We start from the raw sequence: 18653 nt of genomic DNA, 5'->3' as shown, positions 1-18653 counted from the left end.
ACAGAACATCTAAGAGATTAAATCAGTAATCAAAACACTCACTGCAAAAAAAAGTCCCAGGCCCAAATAACCTCAACAGCTAATTCTACAAAACATTAAATGAAGAGTTAACAAAACTCCTTCACAAACTCTTCCAAAAATAGAAATGAGAGAAACACTTCCCAATTCAATCTGTGTGATAATATCAAAAACCCAAAAAAATCTCAAGAAAACTATGAATATTTGTTATGAATGTATATAGAAAATCCTCAACAAAATACTTAGCAAGCTGAATCTAGCAACATCTAAAAGGATATCATGACCAAGTAAGATTTACTTGAGAAATGTTAATAAGTTAGTACATCTGAAAAATCAATCAAAGGCATATATCACATTAACAGCATGAAAGGAAAAATAATTATATCAATAGACACAGCAGTAGCATTTGACAAAATCGAATACCCTTTCATGATTAAAAAAACCCTCAACAAAATATGAACAGAAGGGAACTTCCTCAATCTGATAAGGACCATCTATGAAAACCCACAGTGAACATCATATTTAACAGTAAAAGATTAAACGCTTTGATCCTACGATCAGAAACAAGACACAGATGACTGCTCTTATCACTCAACTTGTACTAGAGGTACCAGCCACAGCAATCATGTGGGGCCAGGGAAGGGAGTATCCAGACTGGAAAGAAAAACGTAAAACTATCTGTATTCTCAGATGACAGATTTTTACACATTAATTTAAGAGGAACTAGGAAGCCAGAAGTTTAAATGAATCACGTACAGGAAAGCTACATTTAGAGTTGTAGCAAAACTTACAATGCAGGGGGAAGTGAGCCTGGGGCCAAGATTTTTGTGAGCTAGGGAATGGGACCCTTAAGGAGAAGCTGATCAAGACAAATGCCCTCCCTAAGTGGCAAAGGAAAGAGGTTTAAGAACATTTCATTCAGAAGTTAAGATGAGGAATGAAGACAAAACCTCACCCCTAAAGAGAACAGTTCTAGAGTGACTGAAAAATAAGAATCCTTCATCTAAGAATGCTACTGAGGAATGCTACACTCAGGGAAAAGTTACAATCAGCAAAATGTAGGGGAAGAGGTCAAGGATGTTAAGATGTAAGAGAATTTCACTTGGCTAGTAACACTGTAGGGGAAAGGGGAGGTCTGGAGAGAAAAAAAGGACTAACAGGTTAGGTTAGGTGAAAAGAGAATGCAGTACTGACAAAAACACAGAAAAGGTAGATGAGTGATTCTGAACCACCAGTCCCCTGAGTTACAGATACGACATAATCCTATAATTAATTATGACAACAATGAGAATTAAAGGACAGACAAGAAAGGGAACCAGCAACATTTAAGAAGTCAAAGAATGGGAAGAGGAACTTTTATACATGTTATATAGTAAAAGGCCCTGGGGTTAGCACATCCAAATCTTTTAAAATCAAGGTATAGAAAGAAAATAATAGTTCTAACGTTGGCTGGAGTAAGGCTTATCTTGGATGAGGTTTTTCTCTCTACCACCCACACCGTAACTGGCTCTAGGAAATCTAAGAGTCCTAAACCTCACACAGCTACCCAAAAGCCTGAGGGGATCAATAAATCAGCTGGTTAACTTATAACTAGTCACAAGAAACCAGTGTGTGTCAGTTCATTTGTTGGGAAGTTCTGCCCTGAGTCAAATCAGCAACCATCAACAGCATTATGCATTTCTCTCTCCTCATTCAGACTCACGAGTGTGGATGACCCACAAATCACTAGTACCTCAAAGTTCACTGCATAGAAGGGATCTGTTGTCGTGTGATTTGGGAAATGGCTACATATTTTTCTTCACCGCTTTTTGCAACATCACAGAACTATCATTATATATTAAACGTGCTGGAGTCTACTATTAAAAAAAAATCTTCATTTAACTTGTCCTTCCTATAGTCATCTGATCAAAGGTTTTCTTTTCTACACCTATTGACATCCAGGAATACAGTTTCTGAAAAATGTTTAACTTTTCTGACAGATAAATAATCAGTCACAGCTTGATCATTCCCAAGGACAGAGATTGCTATATCCAGGTAATTCATTCCATTTTGGACATTCTTATTAACAGTCTCACAAAGTTGAAACTTGTCACCCTTTATCTTAAAAGGCATGGATAGTTTTTGCTATCTATAGTTAGAGATCACATTTATGACCTACCAATTCAGCTATGAACCTAAGAGTAGCTCTCTGAAAACGCCATAGTGTTTCATACATGGCTTTGTACACACTATTTTTTCCACCTGAATACTCATCCTTATATAGAAACTGCATGCGTGCATGTAAGTCGCTTCAGTCGTGTCTGACTCTTTGCAATCCTATGGACGGCAGCCCACCAGGCTCCCCCGTCCCTGGGATTCTCCAGGCAGGAACATGGGAGTGGGTTGCCATTTCCTTCTCCAATGCATGAAAGTAAAAAGGGAAAGTGAAGTCACTCAGTTGTGTCCGACTCTTATCGACCTCATGGACTGCAACCTACCAGGCTCCGCCGTCCATGGGATTTTCCAGGCAACAGTACTGAAGTAGGGTGTCACTGCCTTCTCCGAGCACCACCTGGGAAGCCCCTATATAGAAACTCATCCTCTGCAATTGCTACAGTCAAGTTATCAGTTCAACAGTAACTTTCTTGATACACCACTATCCTAAGCAAAAAATTGCATGCTCCTGGAATCCTGTACACATCACTTCAAGGCACTTATCATCATTACACTGTACTACCGCATTATAACTATCTACACACCTCTCTCTCCCATATCTAAACACCCTGGCAGCAGGAAATATTTACTACTCATCTTTTTATGGGATGGAAAAGGCACAAAAATCTTCTACCAACCTGATAACTGCAATGATTCCAACTAAGCTCACACACTGCACAATTTGTTTTATCCTTCTCCAAACAATGCTCCAAGAAGCTATTACCAATCTATAGCTTTCACCTCTCACACCATCTCCAAATTCATTCCAGCTTAAGAGTTTAGAACTCAACATACAGGTTCTCAATAAATACCTGTTAAATGGTTGAATAAATCTTACCTTGTACACAAGGTTCACATTTTAGGTAGGCTTCTAAATTTTCTTAAGTTAGCCTTAAATTGACCTTCTTACAAACCAACCATCAAAGATGAAGGAAGCATCATCATCATTATTAGCAATGAAGACTATCTTTACATCAGATGCTGGTCTGATAGTACCAACTCTCTCATGTCCATTACTTATCAAAAGTCCAGATATAAGGAACAGAACAGCCAAAATAATGTCTGGGAGGATATGTCCTACGTATATTCTTCCAGACACTCTATAAATTTCATCCTGGCATCAGACTTTATCAACAGAAGGAACTTTAGTTGTAGAACTCCAATGATTCACTTGTAGAACTACTTTTTCTCAGACTAGAGTTCTTTGTAGCATGAACTGAAGAACACAAATAAAAAAGGATTTTTTATTTATGGAATTTATCATTAATTTAAGGAATTAAAAATTTAAGGAATTTGTCATTAATTCTACTTTGGGATTCTGTCTGAGGCCTCTCCACTACATCACAAGGTGTTCTCCTTATAAGAACTCATGCAAAGCAATCCTTTACAGGTTTCTGTCTCATAAAAGCAAATCAACTGAGAAACATATGCTTTATCCATGAACATTATAAATCTTGTAATGGATCAAGTTTTGTTCTTTGCTTTTTGTTCTTTTCTTTTGCTATAAGGAATCTTAGAGACAAATTTCTTTCTTTCTTCAAGAACTCTACAGCACCTCGTATTTTCCCCTTTCCACTATTTCTTTATCCCAATTTTACTATTTGTACTAATAATGTGCTCCAAAAGGACTTTAAATCCCTAGGGGAATGAGATGAGAGAATAAAAAGGAAAAAAATTAATAACTGCCACTGGGTGCCTACAGTAAGTCAAACACTGCTCCAGGCACATTTATCCCTGATCCTTGGGCCTGAGAGAAAGGTATTATTAAGCATGCTTTACAGAGGGTAAACTGAAGCAGAGAGAGGTTAAAAAATTATCTAAGCTAAGAAAGCTACACTGTACCAGGCCAGAGTGTGATCCCAGCTTTGAATGACTACATAGCCACATTATACATAAGATCTGACCAAATTAAAGACTACGTTACACTTCAAAAGAAAAAGAATTCTAACATCATACTTCAGGAATTTTTAAATTTCAATTTATTATATGAACAAAAGAAGACAAATCACTTGGCACTAATTTCACACATTAATATCTGAAACATAATAAACTTTAACAAAGTAAACACCTGATCATTTCCAAATGAGAACTAGACAATAACATCAAACTTTAAAGTTCAAACAGCAGACATAAATACTTATATTCATGACAAAGCTAAGAAAAAAAGATTTAGGGCAAAACAAAAGAATTAGACATATTATTCCAATTAATACCACAGATAACTTGAAATGTTTTTCGGTGCCTCTAAACATAAAGGCAAAAAACAGTTTTGAGGGGTTGGGGGGAAATATGATTCAAAACTAGTTAAGAGAGAAAACATATTTTAAATTAGACTCACCTGCTCAAGTCACTTTTTCCATGGTGATGATAGTGGTCAGGATGGCTAAGGTGGTAATGTTCCTGTCCACTCCACCTCTGGGGTGGCCTTTTCCAAAATCCTTCTTGAGACTGTCGAACATTTCTGTCTGATCGGTCAAAGCGGTTCATATTGTCACACTCCACTAGACAAATCCAAAAGCAAAACACTAGAAACATGTACATACACTCTATAAAAGTTAACTACTTATAGCTTGATAATTAAAGGCTGCTGAAAATATAAAAGTGGTATTCTAAAATAACAGCCATTATGTTAGCTGAACACAAAAAAAATCAGGATTTCCATAAGAAAAATGACTAGTTCTTTTGTTGAAAACTGAACTTTATATTATTCAAACTGAAGTAAATTTTAAAAACTTTTTCATCACAGTCACTGAAGTAACAACAGCCCCCTGTTTTAAAACAAGCAAATTATCCTTGAAATCGACATTATACATTTTAAACACCAGTAATCAGCTTTAAGTGGTTTTCATCATTATCAGTCCTTGGCTCAGACTTCAGAATGAAAATGACAATAAAAAGTAGAAGATTTTAAGTCTGGGAAAGAACTCCTTCCTAAAAATGAATGTCACAGTTAATTTTTTACTGATTTCAAGAAGTACAAATTAACTTTTCATCACAAACAAATCGTATTTTTTAAATTAAGCTCACAGTTTTAGAAAGTAAAACGTTCCAAACTGCCGATAGTAGAGCTTGTTCAAAAATTCTAAAACGCCACGGAAAACAAAGCCAGTACTTTGCTGCAACAAACAGTACACTCCCTGAAATCCAAATGCCACAAAAACATGAAAGGAATCTCTTTGAAACACCCCAAGCTTCTCCTTCACTTACCCAAACACTTCTTCCTCACATATCTGAGCACTCGCTAAGAGAGTTACTTTGTACAAGGGAGACATTGTGTCGCCTGCTGCCTACTCAGACATAGTTGCTCTAACAAACAGGCCTTCCTTCCTGCTCAACTCCCAGCCCTCCCTGTGGGAAGCAAGCCCAGTTTACCCTGTGACTCCATCTTCTCAGTGCGTACATAGCCTCTGAGTTAGGACTGTTACTAAAAATACAGCTAAACACTAACCCAAGCCAGGAACAGGAAAGGGCTTTCTAGTAGAACAATTATTACTCGAGAAAGTTCAAATCCTGCATGTTCAGAATTCCTTGCAATAAGAAAGCTTCAGAAATCAATGTAATCCTCCCCAATGGAAAAAAACAAACAAGCAAACTCATTATTTAAATGATTTGTTTTCACATAATTCAAACCTGAATTTGATATATGGAAGCATAGGATACCACATAAAAACAAACTTCCCCACTCCAAAAAAGAAAGGCTGATGCAGTTAAAGTGCATATGTTCAATTCTTATATACACTGAACTCACTGTGAACATATTACTTGTAGATGAGTAACAATTTAAATAAAGTTTCAAAAGATACTGAAATTTTGTTTATTAGAAAATTTCCATTAGCAGAACTAATTTTGGGAAAAAATTTTAGGTTTTATAGTTTAAAAAAATTTTTAAAGAAGTCTTACATTTGAAATGATTTCTTATCATCTTATCGGGATAAATTAAGAGAGATATATATATTTTAAAGATCAATAATGAAAACCTGACTATTAGGTAAATAAAGGTATGGTGACCATTATGCCAAAAAAAAAAATCAGGAGTAGAAAATATGACTGCAATACAAAAGTAAATTGAAAAATAACCCATACAAAAGCTTAAAAATGTTTTCAGTTCACATTTGCATTATACTCATAGACACAGTTAAGTTCCTCAAGTATTTCTACATGGCATTAAAATCTTACTTTAGTTTAAGCACCTCTATGTAGCTGAGGGATAATCTATATCTACTTTACATTCTTAATTCACGCAGGTAAAGCCTTCAGGTCTTTCTGGCTGCTCCATGCAGCATCTTACCTCCCCAACTAGGGATCAAACCTGCACCCCCTGCAGTAGAAGCGTGGAGTCTTAACCACTGGACCACTAGGAAAGCTCCTATTCACTTAGGTAAAATTCCACCCCCCAAAGAAGAAATATTGTAATAAGAATCTGAAATATGATACCATCAACACAGAGTACACAGAGTATTAAAAAGCAAAATAATGAGGCCAGGAGACGGGGTTAAATACTTTGGGAAATTATACTGCAGAGATCAATGTGCTGCTCTTATTAAATTGATATGCTGTGTTTACTCAGGATTGCTAGTACTACACACAGGCTCCAAATTGAGCACTTTTACTGAAACGTGAATTCAACCGTCAGCGTAATGGCAAATAAGAACGGGAAACAAGTATTTTCCAGGACCACAGAGGACTATTGTTAAAACTGGGATGCAGGAGGCTTAAACTCAGAAAAATGACTGCTCTGAGACTCTGAATGTCCTGCTTATACTACTTACCTACAGCATCCATCAATCATGTTTTGATATACTTTAAAATGTTACTGAGACAAAAATACTTAATAACATTAGTTGAGGCTTCTTAGAAAAAGCTAAGGGTTCTGTGACAGAGGGAAAGAAATAACAGAAATAAAATGCAGAGCCAATAAAATTACAAGATGGAGTTAATTTAAAGCAAGTTCTCAGAGTCAATGAAGGAACAGGACAAACAAGACTAAGGGAATAAATCCTTTTGAATGTGTAATATCATAGGGAAGGATGGGGCAGCCCTAAAGGTATTCCAGTTCAAAAAATGTTTAACCAATATGCTGATCAAAACTATCTACACACCAGATTTTACCCTGTGAGTTTAGGGATAGAGAATAAATAAAGGCCTTCTGAAGGGGCTTTCTAGCTACACAAGTAAAAGGCAGCAGATTTTAGTAGTTCTTTTACTATGAGTAAGAGACAAATAATACTAGGACGTGCACCCTCTGAAGAGGGAAAGAGAATCTAATACAGCTAATTGAAAGGCATAGGATATGGAGATGTCTACATCTAACATTCATCATACCCATTTCTTCTAATTTGATAAGGGATAAAATGTGATGCCAAAAGTAACCTAGATTCTTTCTCTGATAACTTAAACTTCTAAGAAAATAATGACCAATAACACATAGTATTTCTATGTATGACTAACAACTAGCTCTGAAGATAGTAGGAAGAAATTATATACATCACAAAGTCTGGGAAAAATGTATTGTGCAGGAGGTTTTACAATCTGAACAGGAAAGCTTTTAGATGAAATTTGGCTTGAAAGAAGAAAAGCTCATGTTAAAAAAGAAAAACCATGAACCTGTTATTACTAAACACCATTAGTACTGAAAAAGAAAATTTCCAGAAAAAAATACAGTAACTAAAAAGTGATCAAAAACAGTACTACTGACCTCCTATGATTATTACCCCAATAAAATGTTTAACAAAAACGCGGCCTTAGGAAACAACATGAAATATGTATAACTTAATAGACACCATAACTTAGTGGGATAGGATTCAGGAAGCAATGAAAGACATCTTTTTCAACAGAAAAAAGTTTAAAACAGAACACATAAAGAGTACATCTAAGAAAACATACACTGTGAAAATTTCATAAACCTTAAGATGACACTACGAATGTGCCAAATGTCAGGCACTGATCTGCAGGCACTGAGCGAGCATCAGAAGAGCCTGAGCAAGAAAATAAAGTGATACACGTACATAACACAACTGCTCATTCGAGCGACCCTATAGAGCAAAAAGGAAGCAAACCTCAAATACCCACTGGTTTGCTAAAAGAAATTCAGATTCTAGAACTATTTCCTTAAGAGATTGCTTGACCAAGGTAAAAGAAAAATGTAGAAGAGAACGATCTCTCTCTTTAGATCCTCCCAAATCACAGCTCAAATCTAAAGTCCTTTTGCCTTTTACTCCTCCTTCCCTCATTCTGTGTTTGATTTCCTTCTGCCCCCTCTCTCCCTCTGCCCTCCTTTCCCTACCCCCTCAAGTGGCCAGAAGCCTCAGAAGCTCTATACCTCTTAAAGTTAATCTTCCTGCAGAAGAGGGGAAAACTCCTTAAGGTGAATTTTTAGATCTGGTCTCATTCTGAGCTGAGAGCCACGGCTATATACTTTCTAAGGTCTAAACAAGTTTAGGAGATATATGCAGAGGAATTTAAACAGTTTTAGGAAGTGATAATCCAGGGCCCCTATGTCTATACCAATTAATTCCTACATAAGAGGGAACTTTAGGAACAAAAAAAAAAAAGAATGGAAAAGGCAGTGTGAAAAACCTAAAGTGGACTTACGAACCCATGATTGTATACAGGAGGGAAGTTTTTCTCAACTCTCTTTGGGTCTGAAAATAAAACAGACAAGATATATTAACGGGAAAAAAAGCATACAGACTTATCTAATACGTGACATGCGAGCCTTCTTGAGGAAAAAGACAAGACCCAAAGAAACAGTTAGACCTGTGTATTTTTATGCTAGGCTCAAAGAAGAGTGGAGAAGGAATATGGCAGGAAGTATGAATAAGCATGGTAGACTGGAGAAGCTTAGCAAAGGTTTGTTTGTTAGGATCTTAATCTGTCTTCAGAGATAAGGATGGTCTTTTCCTATAGGTATGAGGAGGGCACCTCTCACATGAGGATTTTATGACCTGTTTCAGGGACGATGGACAATAGGAGGAGAAAATCAGAATCACGTTCCTATTTCTGCCACTTTCTCAAACTCTTTCATCTTAAAATATCCAGTATGCCAAGATGCCATATTTGGGGATCGTGTGTCATAAACTACAACAACTGCAGTTGAAATCAGAAGAAGTTGGAAAAGGACTTTCAGAAGCTGCCAAAAAAGAATTTTCTGTGAACACAAAAAGGGCTCTTATTTAGTTCTATAAGCAAAGAAAGAATAAAATCCACTGCAGATTTCAAAATCCACTAGATTTAGACTGACCACCCTTAGAGAGCATTCAGAAGTAGATTCTGAAAGTGATATGATCTTGTCTCCCTCTTCACTTTCTGTAAAAGATTTTAAGGCAGCAATTGGGTAAACAGCCTCATTGCCAGACTTCCAATGCTTAGAAAGAGCCTTAGAAAGAAGCAGAATAAGGCTCAGAATAAATTATGTCTTTCACATATAAAAACTAGATGCCTCCACTCCTATAAATTAAGCACTGGAGAAAGAGGTCTCTTAATATACTTATAGATACCATTAATATAAATAGCAGGGCACTAAAGAAAAAAATGAAGAGTCTTGCACTGCCTAGGAAATAAAAGAGAAAAAGTAAGCGAGTGACTAACCAGAGTATTCTGAGGGGGAAATCAAGCCCCCAATTTCTGGCTTTACCCTTAAATTCAAAGATAAATTTTTCTAAACCGTAAAGGACAACCTTGCAAATATATTATTGCTATATTTATATAGTATATTGGTATACTATAATACCAACTTTTAACCCTATGACTGTTATATATCCTCCCCTTCAGTGTCACTAAACCACCCAGTGCAGCTATCTCCAATACTCAGACAGTTCCCAAATCCTAGCCCAAAACTGTCCAAGGAACATTTGACCACAAATCTTCCTTCCTTGTCTGTGCTACCACATATGCTACCTTAATATGTACAGAAATGCAACTGCCAGAGAAATATTCTCCTCATGGCCTCTTCCTTAAAATCCCAGAAGACTCTCCTTTTCATAATGAAGTCACAGCAAACTTGTGTCCAAATCAAACCCAAAGTGCAGATCTCAACAAAGTGCCAGTCTTCTTATTGACAAAAATACCACTGATATTGGCAGAATGAGAGAGGCTGAACCCATCAAATCCAGAGTGATCCATCCCTAACTCTACTCATATCTGCACAACAGCTTCAAAAACCAGAAGCTCAAGGGAACTAAAACCCAAAGACTCCTTAAATTTTGTACTAATCCGTATAACATTCCTATCCTCCCAACAGAAAACCTCAAGGGCAGTGGGTATAGTCATTCAGGACATCAGAGCTATAAAGAGAAAAGTCATTCCCTCCTTCCCAGTAATACCAAACCTAAATACTGTTTTATCTTTGATGCCTCTTAAGGCTACCTAATACAGTAGAAGTGAGAAATAGATTTAAGGGCCTAGATCTGATAGACAGAGTGCCTGATGAACTATGGACGGAGGTTCATGACACTGTACAGGAGGCAGGGATCAAGAACACCCCCAAGAAAAAGAAATGCAAAAAGGCAAAATGGCTGTCTGAGGAGGGCTTACAAATAGCTGTGAATAGAAGAGAAGTGAAAGCAAAGAAGAAAAGGAAAGATATATCCATTTGAATGCAGAGTTCCAAAGAATAGCAAGGAGAGATAAGAAAGTCTTCCTCAGTAATCAGTGCAAAGAAATAGAAGAAAACAATACAATGAGAAAGTCTAGAGATCTCTTCAACAAAATCAAACATACCAAGGGAACATTTCATGCAAAGACGGGCTTAAAAAAGGACAAAAATGGTATGGACCTAACAAAAGCAAAAGATATTAAGAAGAGGTGGCAAAAATACACAGAAGAACTGTACAAAAAAGATATTCACGACCCAGATAATCACGATGGTGTGATCACTCACCTAGAGCCAGACATCCTGGAATGTGAAGTCAAGTGGGCCTTAGGAAGCATCACTACGAACAAAGCTAATAGAGGTGATGGAATTCCAGTTGAGCTATTTCAAATCCTAAAAGATGGTGCTGTGAAGGTGCTACACTCAAATATGCCAGCAAATTGGGAAAGTTCAGCAGTGGCCACAGGACTGGAAAAGGTCAGTTTTCAATCCCAAGAAAGGCAATGCCAAAGAATGTGCAAACTACCGCACAATTGCACTCATCTCACACGCTAGCAGAATAATGCTAAAAATTCTCCAAGCCAGGCTTCAGCAATACATGAACCGTGAACTTCCTGATGTTCAAGCTGGTTTTAGAAAAGGCAGAGGAACCAGAAATTAAATTGCCAACATCCGCTGGATCATTGAAAAAGCAAGAGAGTTCCAGAAAAACATCTACTTCTGCTTTATTGACTATGCCAAAGCCTTTGACTGTGTGGATCATCACAAACTGTGGAAAATTCTTAAAAGAGACGGGAATACCAGACCACCTGACCTGCCTCTTGAGAAATCTGTATGCAGGTCAGGAAGCAACAGTTTCAACTGGATGTGGAACAGACTGGTTCCAAATAGGAAAAGGAGTATGTCAAGGCTGTATCTTGTCACCCTGCTTATTTATCTGATATGCAGAGTACATCATGAGAAACGCTGGGCTGGAAGAAGCACTAGCTGGAATCAAGATTGCCGGGAGAAATATCAATAACCTCAGATATGCAGATGACACCACCCTTATGGCAGAAAGTGAAGAGGAACTAAAAACCCTTGATGAAAGTAAAAGAGGAGAGTGAAAAAGTTGGCTTAAAGCTCAACATTCAGAAAACTAAGATCATGGCATCTGGTCCCATCACTTCATGGCAAATAGATGGCGAAACAGTGGAAACAGTGGCAGACTTTATTTTGGGGGGGCTCCAAAATCACTGCAGATGGTGACTGCAGCCATGAAATTAAAAGACACTTGCTCCTTGGAAAAAAAGTTATGACCAACCTAGACAGCATATTAAAAAGCAGAGACATTACTTTCCCAACAAAGGCCCATCTAATCAAGGCTATGGTTTTTCCAGTAGTCATGTACAGATGTGAGAGCAGGACTATAAAGAAAGCTGAGCACTGAAGAACTGATGCTTTTGAACTGTGGTGTCGGAGAAGACTCTTGAGAGTCCCTTGGACTGTAAGGAGCTCCAACCAGTCCATCCTAAAGGAGATCAATCCTGAGTATTCATTGGAAGGACTGATGTTGAAGCTGAAGCGCCAATACTTTGGCCACCTGATGTGAAGAACTGACTCATTTGAAAAGATCCTGATGCTGGGAAAGATTGAAGGTGGGAGGAGAAGGGATGACAGGATGAGGTGGTTGGATGCCATCACCGACTCAATGGACATGAGCCTGAGTAGTCTCCTGGAGTTGGTGATGGACAGGAAGGCCTGGCGTGCTGCAGTCCCTGGGGTCACAAAGAGTCAGACATGACTGAGCGACTGAACTGAACTGAACTGAAAGATGAGGCAGGCTCTAAGATCAACACCATCTCTCTGCTTCTTGATTTAGCTCAGGCTTCCAGAGAGAAGTTGTTATAGCTCTGTCAAAGTAAAATCCATTATCAAGGATGTAATGTATTTCATGGAGGTAAATCCTTCCTTTCTCACTGTGTGTGTGTGTGTGTGTGTGTGTGTGTGTGCACGCCTAGTTGCTGAGTCATGTCCAAATCTTTGCAACCCCATGGACTGAAGCCCACCGGGCTCCTCTGTCCATGAGGATTCTCCAGACAAGCATACTGGAGTTGGTTCCATGCCCTCCTCCAGGAGGTCTTCACAACCCAGGGATCGAACCCAGATCTCCGCAGTACAGGCATATTCTTTACCATCTGAACCACCAGGAAAGCCCAAGAATACTGGAGTGGTTAACTTATTCCTTCTCCAGGGGATCTTCCAACCCAGGAATCAAACTGGGGTCTCCAGCATTGCAAGAGGATTCTTTACCAGCTGAGCCACCCTCAATACCAGCCCTAAAATCTTCACATTAAATCTTCTAGATGACAAAGTCTCATTAACTTTTCTCCTATAATTGTTAATGGTTTATGCTTTTCCTCTGTATTCTACAATATTTTTTCCATTTGATCTTCCAGGACACTAATTTAGATTTCAAAAGTGGTTAAGCTTTCTGTCATCTATTGTTCTATTGGGAAATCTTTTATAAGCTCCAGAAAGCACTGCCCTGCAGTGGAATCTAAATGCCCTTGTTATTATCTCTTTGGGCCACTCTAATCCCATTCTGCTGTCTTCTCTGTTCCTCTTCCCGGGTATTGGCTGTGACCTTTCTTTCTCAGTTGGCTAGAACTCAGCACTGACTGCTAGAGTATCCCAAGTGACAGCAGAACCATAAGAAGATGCAACAGTCTCTGTCCCTGTGTTAGAATAGATAGTGTTCTCAGCTCCACACTGTCCTTCAATAGACTTACATATCCAATGTCCTCCACCACAGAGATTTACACAGTGAGCAGAGTACACTTCCCAGTCCCCAGGTGTTAGGTGTTAGGTTTACTGACACTGTAACCTGTCAGTGGACTGGTTCTAAGTGATTAGTTTTAAGAGATATTATATGCATATTTCTGCTCTCCCTGTTGTCCTTCTGCTTGCTATTTACCATGAGCATGTCCTGCTCCAAGGAGTCCTGGTTTCAAAATGAAGAAGATATGAGTAGACCTAAACTCAGTCCCGCAGACTGAACTGTCCCAGCTAATCCACAGATTCAAGAAAACAAAAAATTAGTGTTTATTTTGAAAGCCACTGAGATTCTGAGAGTGATTATTATGCAGCATCCTAGAAGTAAGGGAGAAAAAATAAGCCTGACTAGTATGACCAAAGCGAGCAGCAAGCAGGCTCCTAGAACCTCAGTAAAGCACTAGAACCACCAACCAGGCTCTCTGAAAACTACCCTTGTATTCTTCTAGCACTGGGTATAAAAGGGCTCTACTACCCTTTTTAGTTCTACTACCCTTTTTAGTTCTACTACCCCTGCCGCAGAAAGTCAAAGAAACCTGGCAAGTGCGGACTGACAAAGAAGCCACAGCTCTCTGAGATACTTCTTACCAGGAGGATCCCATTTCAATCTTTGCCCCAGGGGCTTCCCAGGCTACTCTCTGGTTCTTAACCAGTCTTCAAGATAGAAAATCCTACAAATGCTACATCAGTAGAGGCAAGAGCATCCAGGCCCGTCTTTTACACGGATTATCTAAAGCCCCACTTCAGAAGTTACTGGGATCCAAAGACAAAGACAGACTGAATTTGCGAGTAAAAAGAATAAAATGATTAACTCAGGTCACCATCTTGGTTTTTTTTTAATATTTATTAACTTAATGATCTTTACTACTGTTTCATAAGACAAAAGGTATTTCTTTTTCTCTAAATTTATTTCTCCTTAAAATCCAAATGAGACAAAGGGAAGAAAAAGTGAGTAGGCACAAAGGGAATAAAAGGACAAATACTATCTACCAGTTACTTTATGATACAGGTACACAATGGATCACATAGAGTATATACCTAAGACCTACAAAGTCAGGTCTTAAACATTTAAACAAGTGTGCAAATGAACCTATTTAATGTCACTTAAGACTGATTCTTAGTCTGAAAAGGCTACTTCCACAGAGATTAGGAAGTCTGTAGATATTAAATACCAAACTGGGTATTGTCAAGTAGCTCTGGAGGTTCAATATTATCCACACTCACCATTTTCAAGAGGTGTATCCTCAGGCAGATCCACATCAAGCATAAGGTCATCATCCTCAAGGTCACATGATTCAAGATTATTCAGAATATCCTGGCAACAAAAGCAAAAAAAAATAATGCTATAACCTAGCTCAGTATAGTCATTATTTCTGAACACTGATATATGAGAATTTGATTTTACTCAATGTTTGTATGGTTAAGAAAAGATTTTAAAGATACAATCTTTAAATGAAAAACATAAATTCAACTGGTTTGCTTGGTTAAGCTATTTTAACATCCTTTCCCTAGTCTTCTTCCCCACCAGTTGGTTTTTATTTGCATTTTAAAAACTTACACAGTGTTCATTACCTGTAGGATATTGTTCTAAGCACTTTACAGGTATTAATTAATTTTAGTCTTCACTTTGATTTTGTGACTAATATAATCTCCATATTATAGATGAGGAAACTAACGCACAGAAAATCACATTAACATTCATCAGTAACAAATCATTATATTTGATGCTTCAGAAATTTATCTAGACACATGGAAAGACGTTCTGTAAAATGGTGGGGGGAAGCAATTACATCTGTACAATATGACTTCATCTTTAATGCTGAAAAGCACATTTAAATGTCCAAATGGTGATATACCAAAGAATTGTTATTATTTTCTACTACATGAGACAACATGTGCTTATGCTCTTTGTATTCCTTTTGACTGTGACTCTTTACACTTTATTTCATAATAAGGACACACTGCTTTTATAATAAACAAAACTTCACACTGAAAAATGTCAACCTCTTCTAGCAAGATCAGGGAAGTTCAAAGCACGCGTATCGAGCCTCCACGTGGGAATCCTCAGTTCAGCCCATCCACTAAGCACAGTAATAACCACAACCACCTGCCTCTTCCCTCTTCACTCAAGCCAACCTGGAGTAGTTTGGTGCCTGCCCTAGTGTTCCCAGAAAGTCTCACTGTGTGAGGACGTCTTTCCACATTCTCTTGCTACATGTATAGCACCATCTGTCCTCACACCAAAACAAACTTGGGTGGAGGGGAGTTATCCCGCCTCCATGAGGCAACACAAAACACACCTTCAAAAATTCAACACATATAAAAACCAATATACACAAGGCACAACCCTGGGTAAAAGACAATCCCTATCTTGGTTGAGTTTAGCTAAAACACTCCATGATATTGCTGCCGTGGCATCCGTTTTTGTTTGGCCAAGCAGCCTGCAGGGGTCTTGGACTGAAAGTGGTCCCTTCCCCAAGCTCATCCCCGATAACAGCCAGAGTCACAAGCAAATGTAAGTTCCTAACAGGGCTTCTCCAGCAGCCCTTCTGAGCAATGGTCTCCCCTGTCTCCCAGGTACTGCCCCTTATGCGACCTTAGATGAGACCACCACAGAGATTATGAAAACCCTGCGCTTTCTGGTTTGAACTGACCAAGCCAGCCACAACCCTGGAACCTTCAAAGCACTCCAGCCATGGACCCTGATGATAAAAGCGCGTGCCCCAGGCTCCTGCCACTCTGTCTGCCCTTGCACGGCTCCTCAACACATGCCATGTCCTTGCTCCAGGACCTGTGAGCAATAAACTTTTATACTTCAAGTTCCCATGTGATCATTTCTTGAATTGGGGTTCACCAGCCAACACCTTGGGGCTCTAGTTAACAAATGTTAATTTAACAAAGGCACAACAACCCTCCAAGGTTACCTGTCTTCCCTCAAACACACAGTTCTTCATAGTATGGTAATGTCCAACTGTCACGAGGGTTCATCAGATGGATATAAGTTTTAGCAAATTAGAGTCAACGTAAAACAAATTCAAGTCGAGACCACCTAAGGAACAACAAATTTGGCCTCTAAAACATGGAAGAGGAAACTACCTTCTGCAATAACAGTATAGTAAGGGCAAGGAAGCAAAACACATCATCACTCTAAATGTTGGCAAAAAATTTTTTTAAAGATGAAAAGTAAGTATTACAGATTTTACAAGCTTACAGACAGAATCAAGTATATTACGCAGGTATTTATAAAACCATTTAAACTGTAACCTCTGAAGGTGTAAAAAACATTCTTAGTTTTCAGGCTGTGAAAAATCAGGTGATTGGTCAAATCTGGCATACAGGACAGTCTGCTGACCTGTTTTATTCAAATAACCTCAAGTAGACCATTAAAACTAGTTACAGACTGGATGTTTGTGTGTGCATTCCCCAAAATTCATATGTTGAAGTTCTAAACCCCAATATGAGGATATTTGGAAATAGGGCCTTTGGGAGATAATTATTAATAGGTTTAGACAAAGTCATGATGGTCGGGACCCGATAATGGCTTAGTGTCCTTCAGTTCACTCGCTCAGTCATGTCCAAGGCCTTGCAACCCCATGGACTGCAGCACTCCAGGCTTCCCTGTCCATCACCAACTCCCGGAGCTTTCTCAAACTCATGTCCATCACATCGGTGATGCCATCCAACCACCTCATCTTCTGTCGTCGCTTTCTCCTGTTGCCTTCAATCTTTGCCAGCATCAGGGTCTTTTCCGAAGAGTTGATTCTTCACATCAGGTGGTCAAAGTATTGGAGTTTCAGCTTCAGCATCAGTCCTTCCAATGAGTATTCAGGACTGATTTCCTTCAGGATTGACTCGTTGGATTTCTTTGCAGTCCAAGGGACTCTCAAGAGTCTTCTCCAACACTACAGTTCAAAAGCATCAATACTCTAGCACTCAGCTTTCTTTATAGTCCAACTCTCAAATCCGTACATGACCACTGGAAAAACCATAGCTTTGACTAGACGGACCTTTTTTGGCAACACAATATGCTTTTTAATATGCTGCCTAGGTTGGTCATAGCTTTTCTTCTAAGGAGCAAGCATTTTTTAATTTCATGGCTGCAGTCACCATCTGCAGTGATTTTGGAGCCCCCCCAAAATAAAGACTGCCACTGTTTCCATTGTTTCCCCATCTATATGCCATGAAGTGATGGGACCAGATGCCATGATCTTAGTTTTCTGAATGTTGAACATTAAGCCAAACTTTTCACTCTCCTCTTTTACTTTCATCAAGAGGCTCTTCTGTTCTTCACTTTCTGCCATAAGGGTGGTGTCATCTGCATACCTGAGGTTATTGATATTTCTCCCAGCAATTTTGATTTCAGCTTAGGCTTCATCCAGCCCTGCGTTTCATATGATATATTCTGCATATAAGTTAAGTAAGCAGCGTGACAATATACAGCCTTGACATACTCCTTTCCCAATTTGGAACCAGTCTGTTGTTTCATGTCCAGTTCGAACTGTTGCTTCTTGACCTACATACAGATTTCTCAGGAGGCAGGTTAGGTGGTCTGGTATTTCCATCTCTTGAAGAATTTTCCAGTTTGTTGTGATCCACACAGTCAAAGGCTTTGGTGTAGTCAATAAAGTAAAAGTAGATGTTTTTCTGGAACTCTCTTGCTTTTTCAATGATCCAATGGATGTTGGCAATTTTGCCTTTTCTAAATCCAGCCTGAACATATGACAGTTCACACTTCACATATTGTTGAAGCCTGGCTTGGAGAATTTTGAGCAGTACTTTGCTAGCATGTAAGATGAGTGCAATTGTGTGGTAGTGTGAACATTCTTTGGCATTGCCTTTCTTTGGGATTGGAATGAAAACTGACCTTTTCCAGTCCTACGGCCACTGCTGAGTTTTGCAGATTTGCTGACATATTGAGTGCAGCACTTATACGAAGTTAAAGAGACAGGAGCACACACTCTCTCTACCCACCATATGAGGATTCTGTTAAAAGGTGAAGAGACCTTCACTAGGAACTCAATCTGCCAATACCTTCATC

At 38.7% G+C, this 18653-nt stretch overlaps 1 protein-coding gene across 9 annotated transcripts in view; it reads right to left on the bottom strand.

Annotated features, from left to right (window-relative positions):
• Positions 1-18653, bottom strand: part of CCSER2 (coiled-coil serine rich protein 2) — a 156164-nt gene that overhangs the window by 76489 nt on the left and 61022 nt on the right. For 8 of the 9 annotated variants that reach the window (XR_002180089.2, XR_011564685.1, XR_002180088.2 and 5 more), the window contains exons 4-5: positions 14840-14930; positions 4550-4712 (exon numbers count right to left, since the gene is read on the bottom strand). Coding sequence is in view for 6 of the 9 variants with exons in the window: in XM_070782270.1 (XP_070638371.1) it covers positions 4550-4712; positions 14840-14930 (254 nt within the window). In the remaining 3 variants the exon portion in view is untranslated. Of the gene's footprint in view, positions 1-4549; positions 4713-5418; positions 6033-14839; positions 14931-18653 lie in introns of those variants that run through there. The other variant, XM_019953812.2, reaches the window with a different exon arrangement.

Source organism: Bos indicus, chromosome 28 (genome assembly GCF_029378745.1).
Source record: "Bos indicus isolate NIAB-ARS_2022 breed Sahiwal x Tharparkar chromosome 28, NIAB-ARS_B.indTharparkar_mat_pri_1.0, whole genome shotgun sequence".
NCBI lineage: Eukaryota > Metazoa > Chordata > Mammalia > Artiodactyla > Bovidae > Bos > Bos indicus.
The sequence above is the reverse complement of the archived record's forward strand: the minus strand, read 5'-3'. Positions and strand labels throughout refer to the sequence as shown.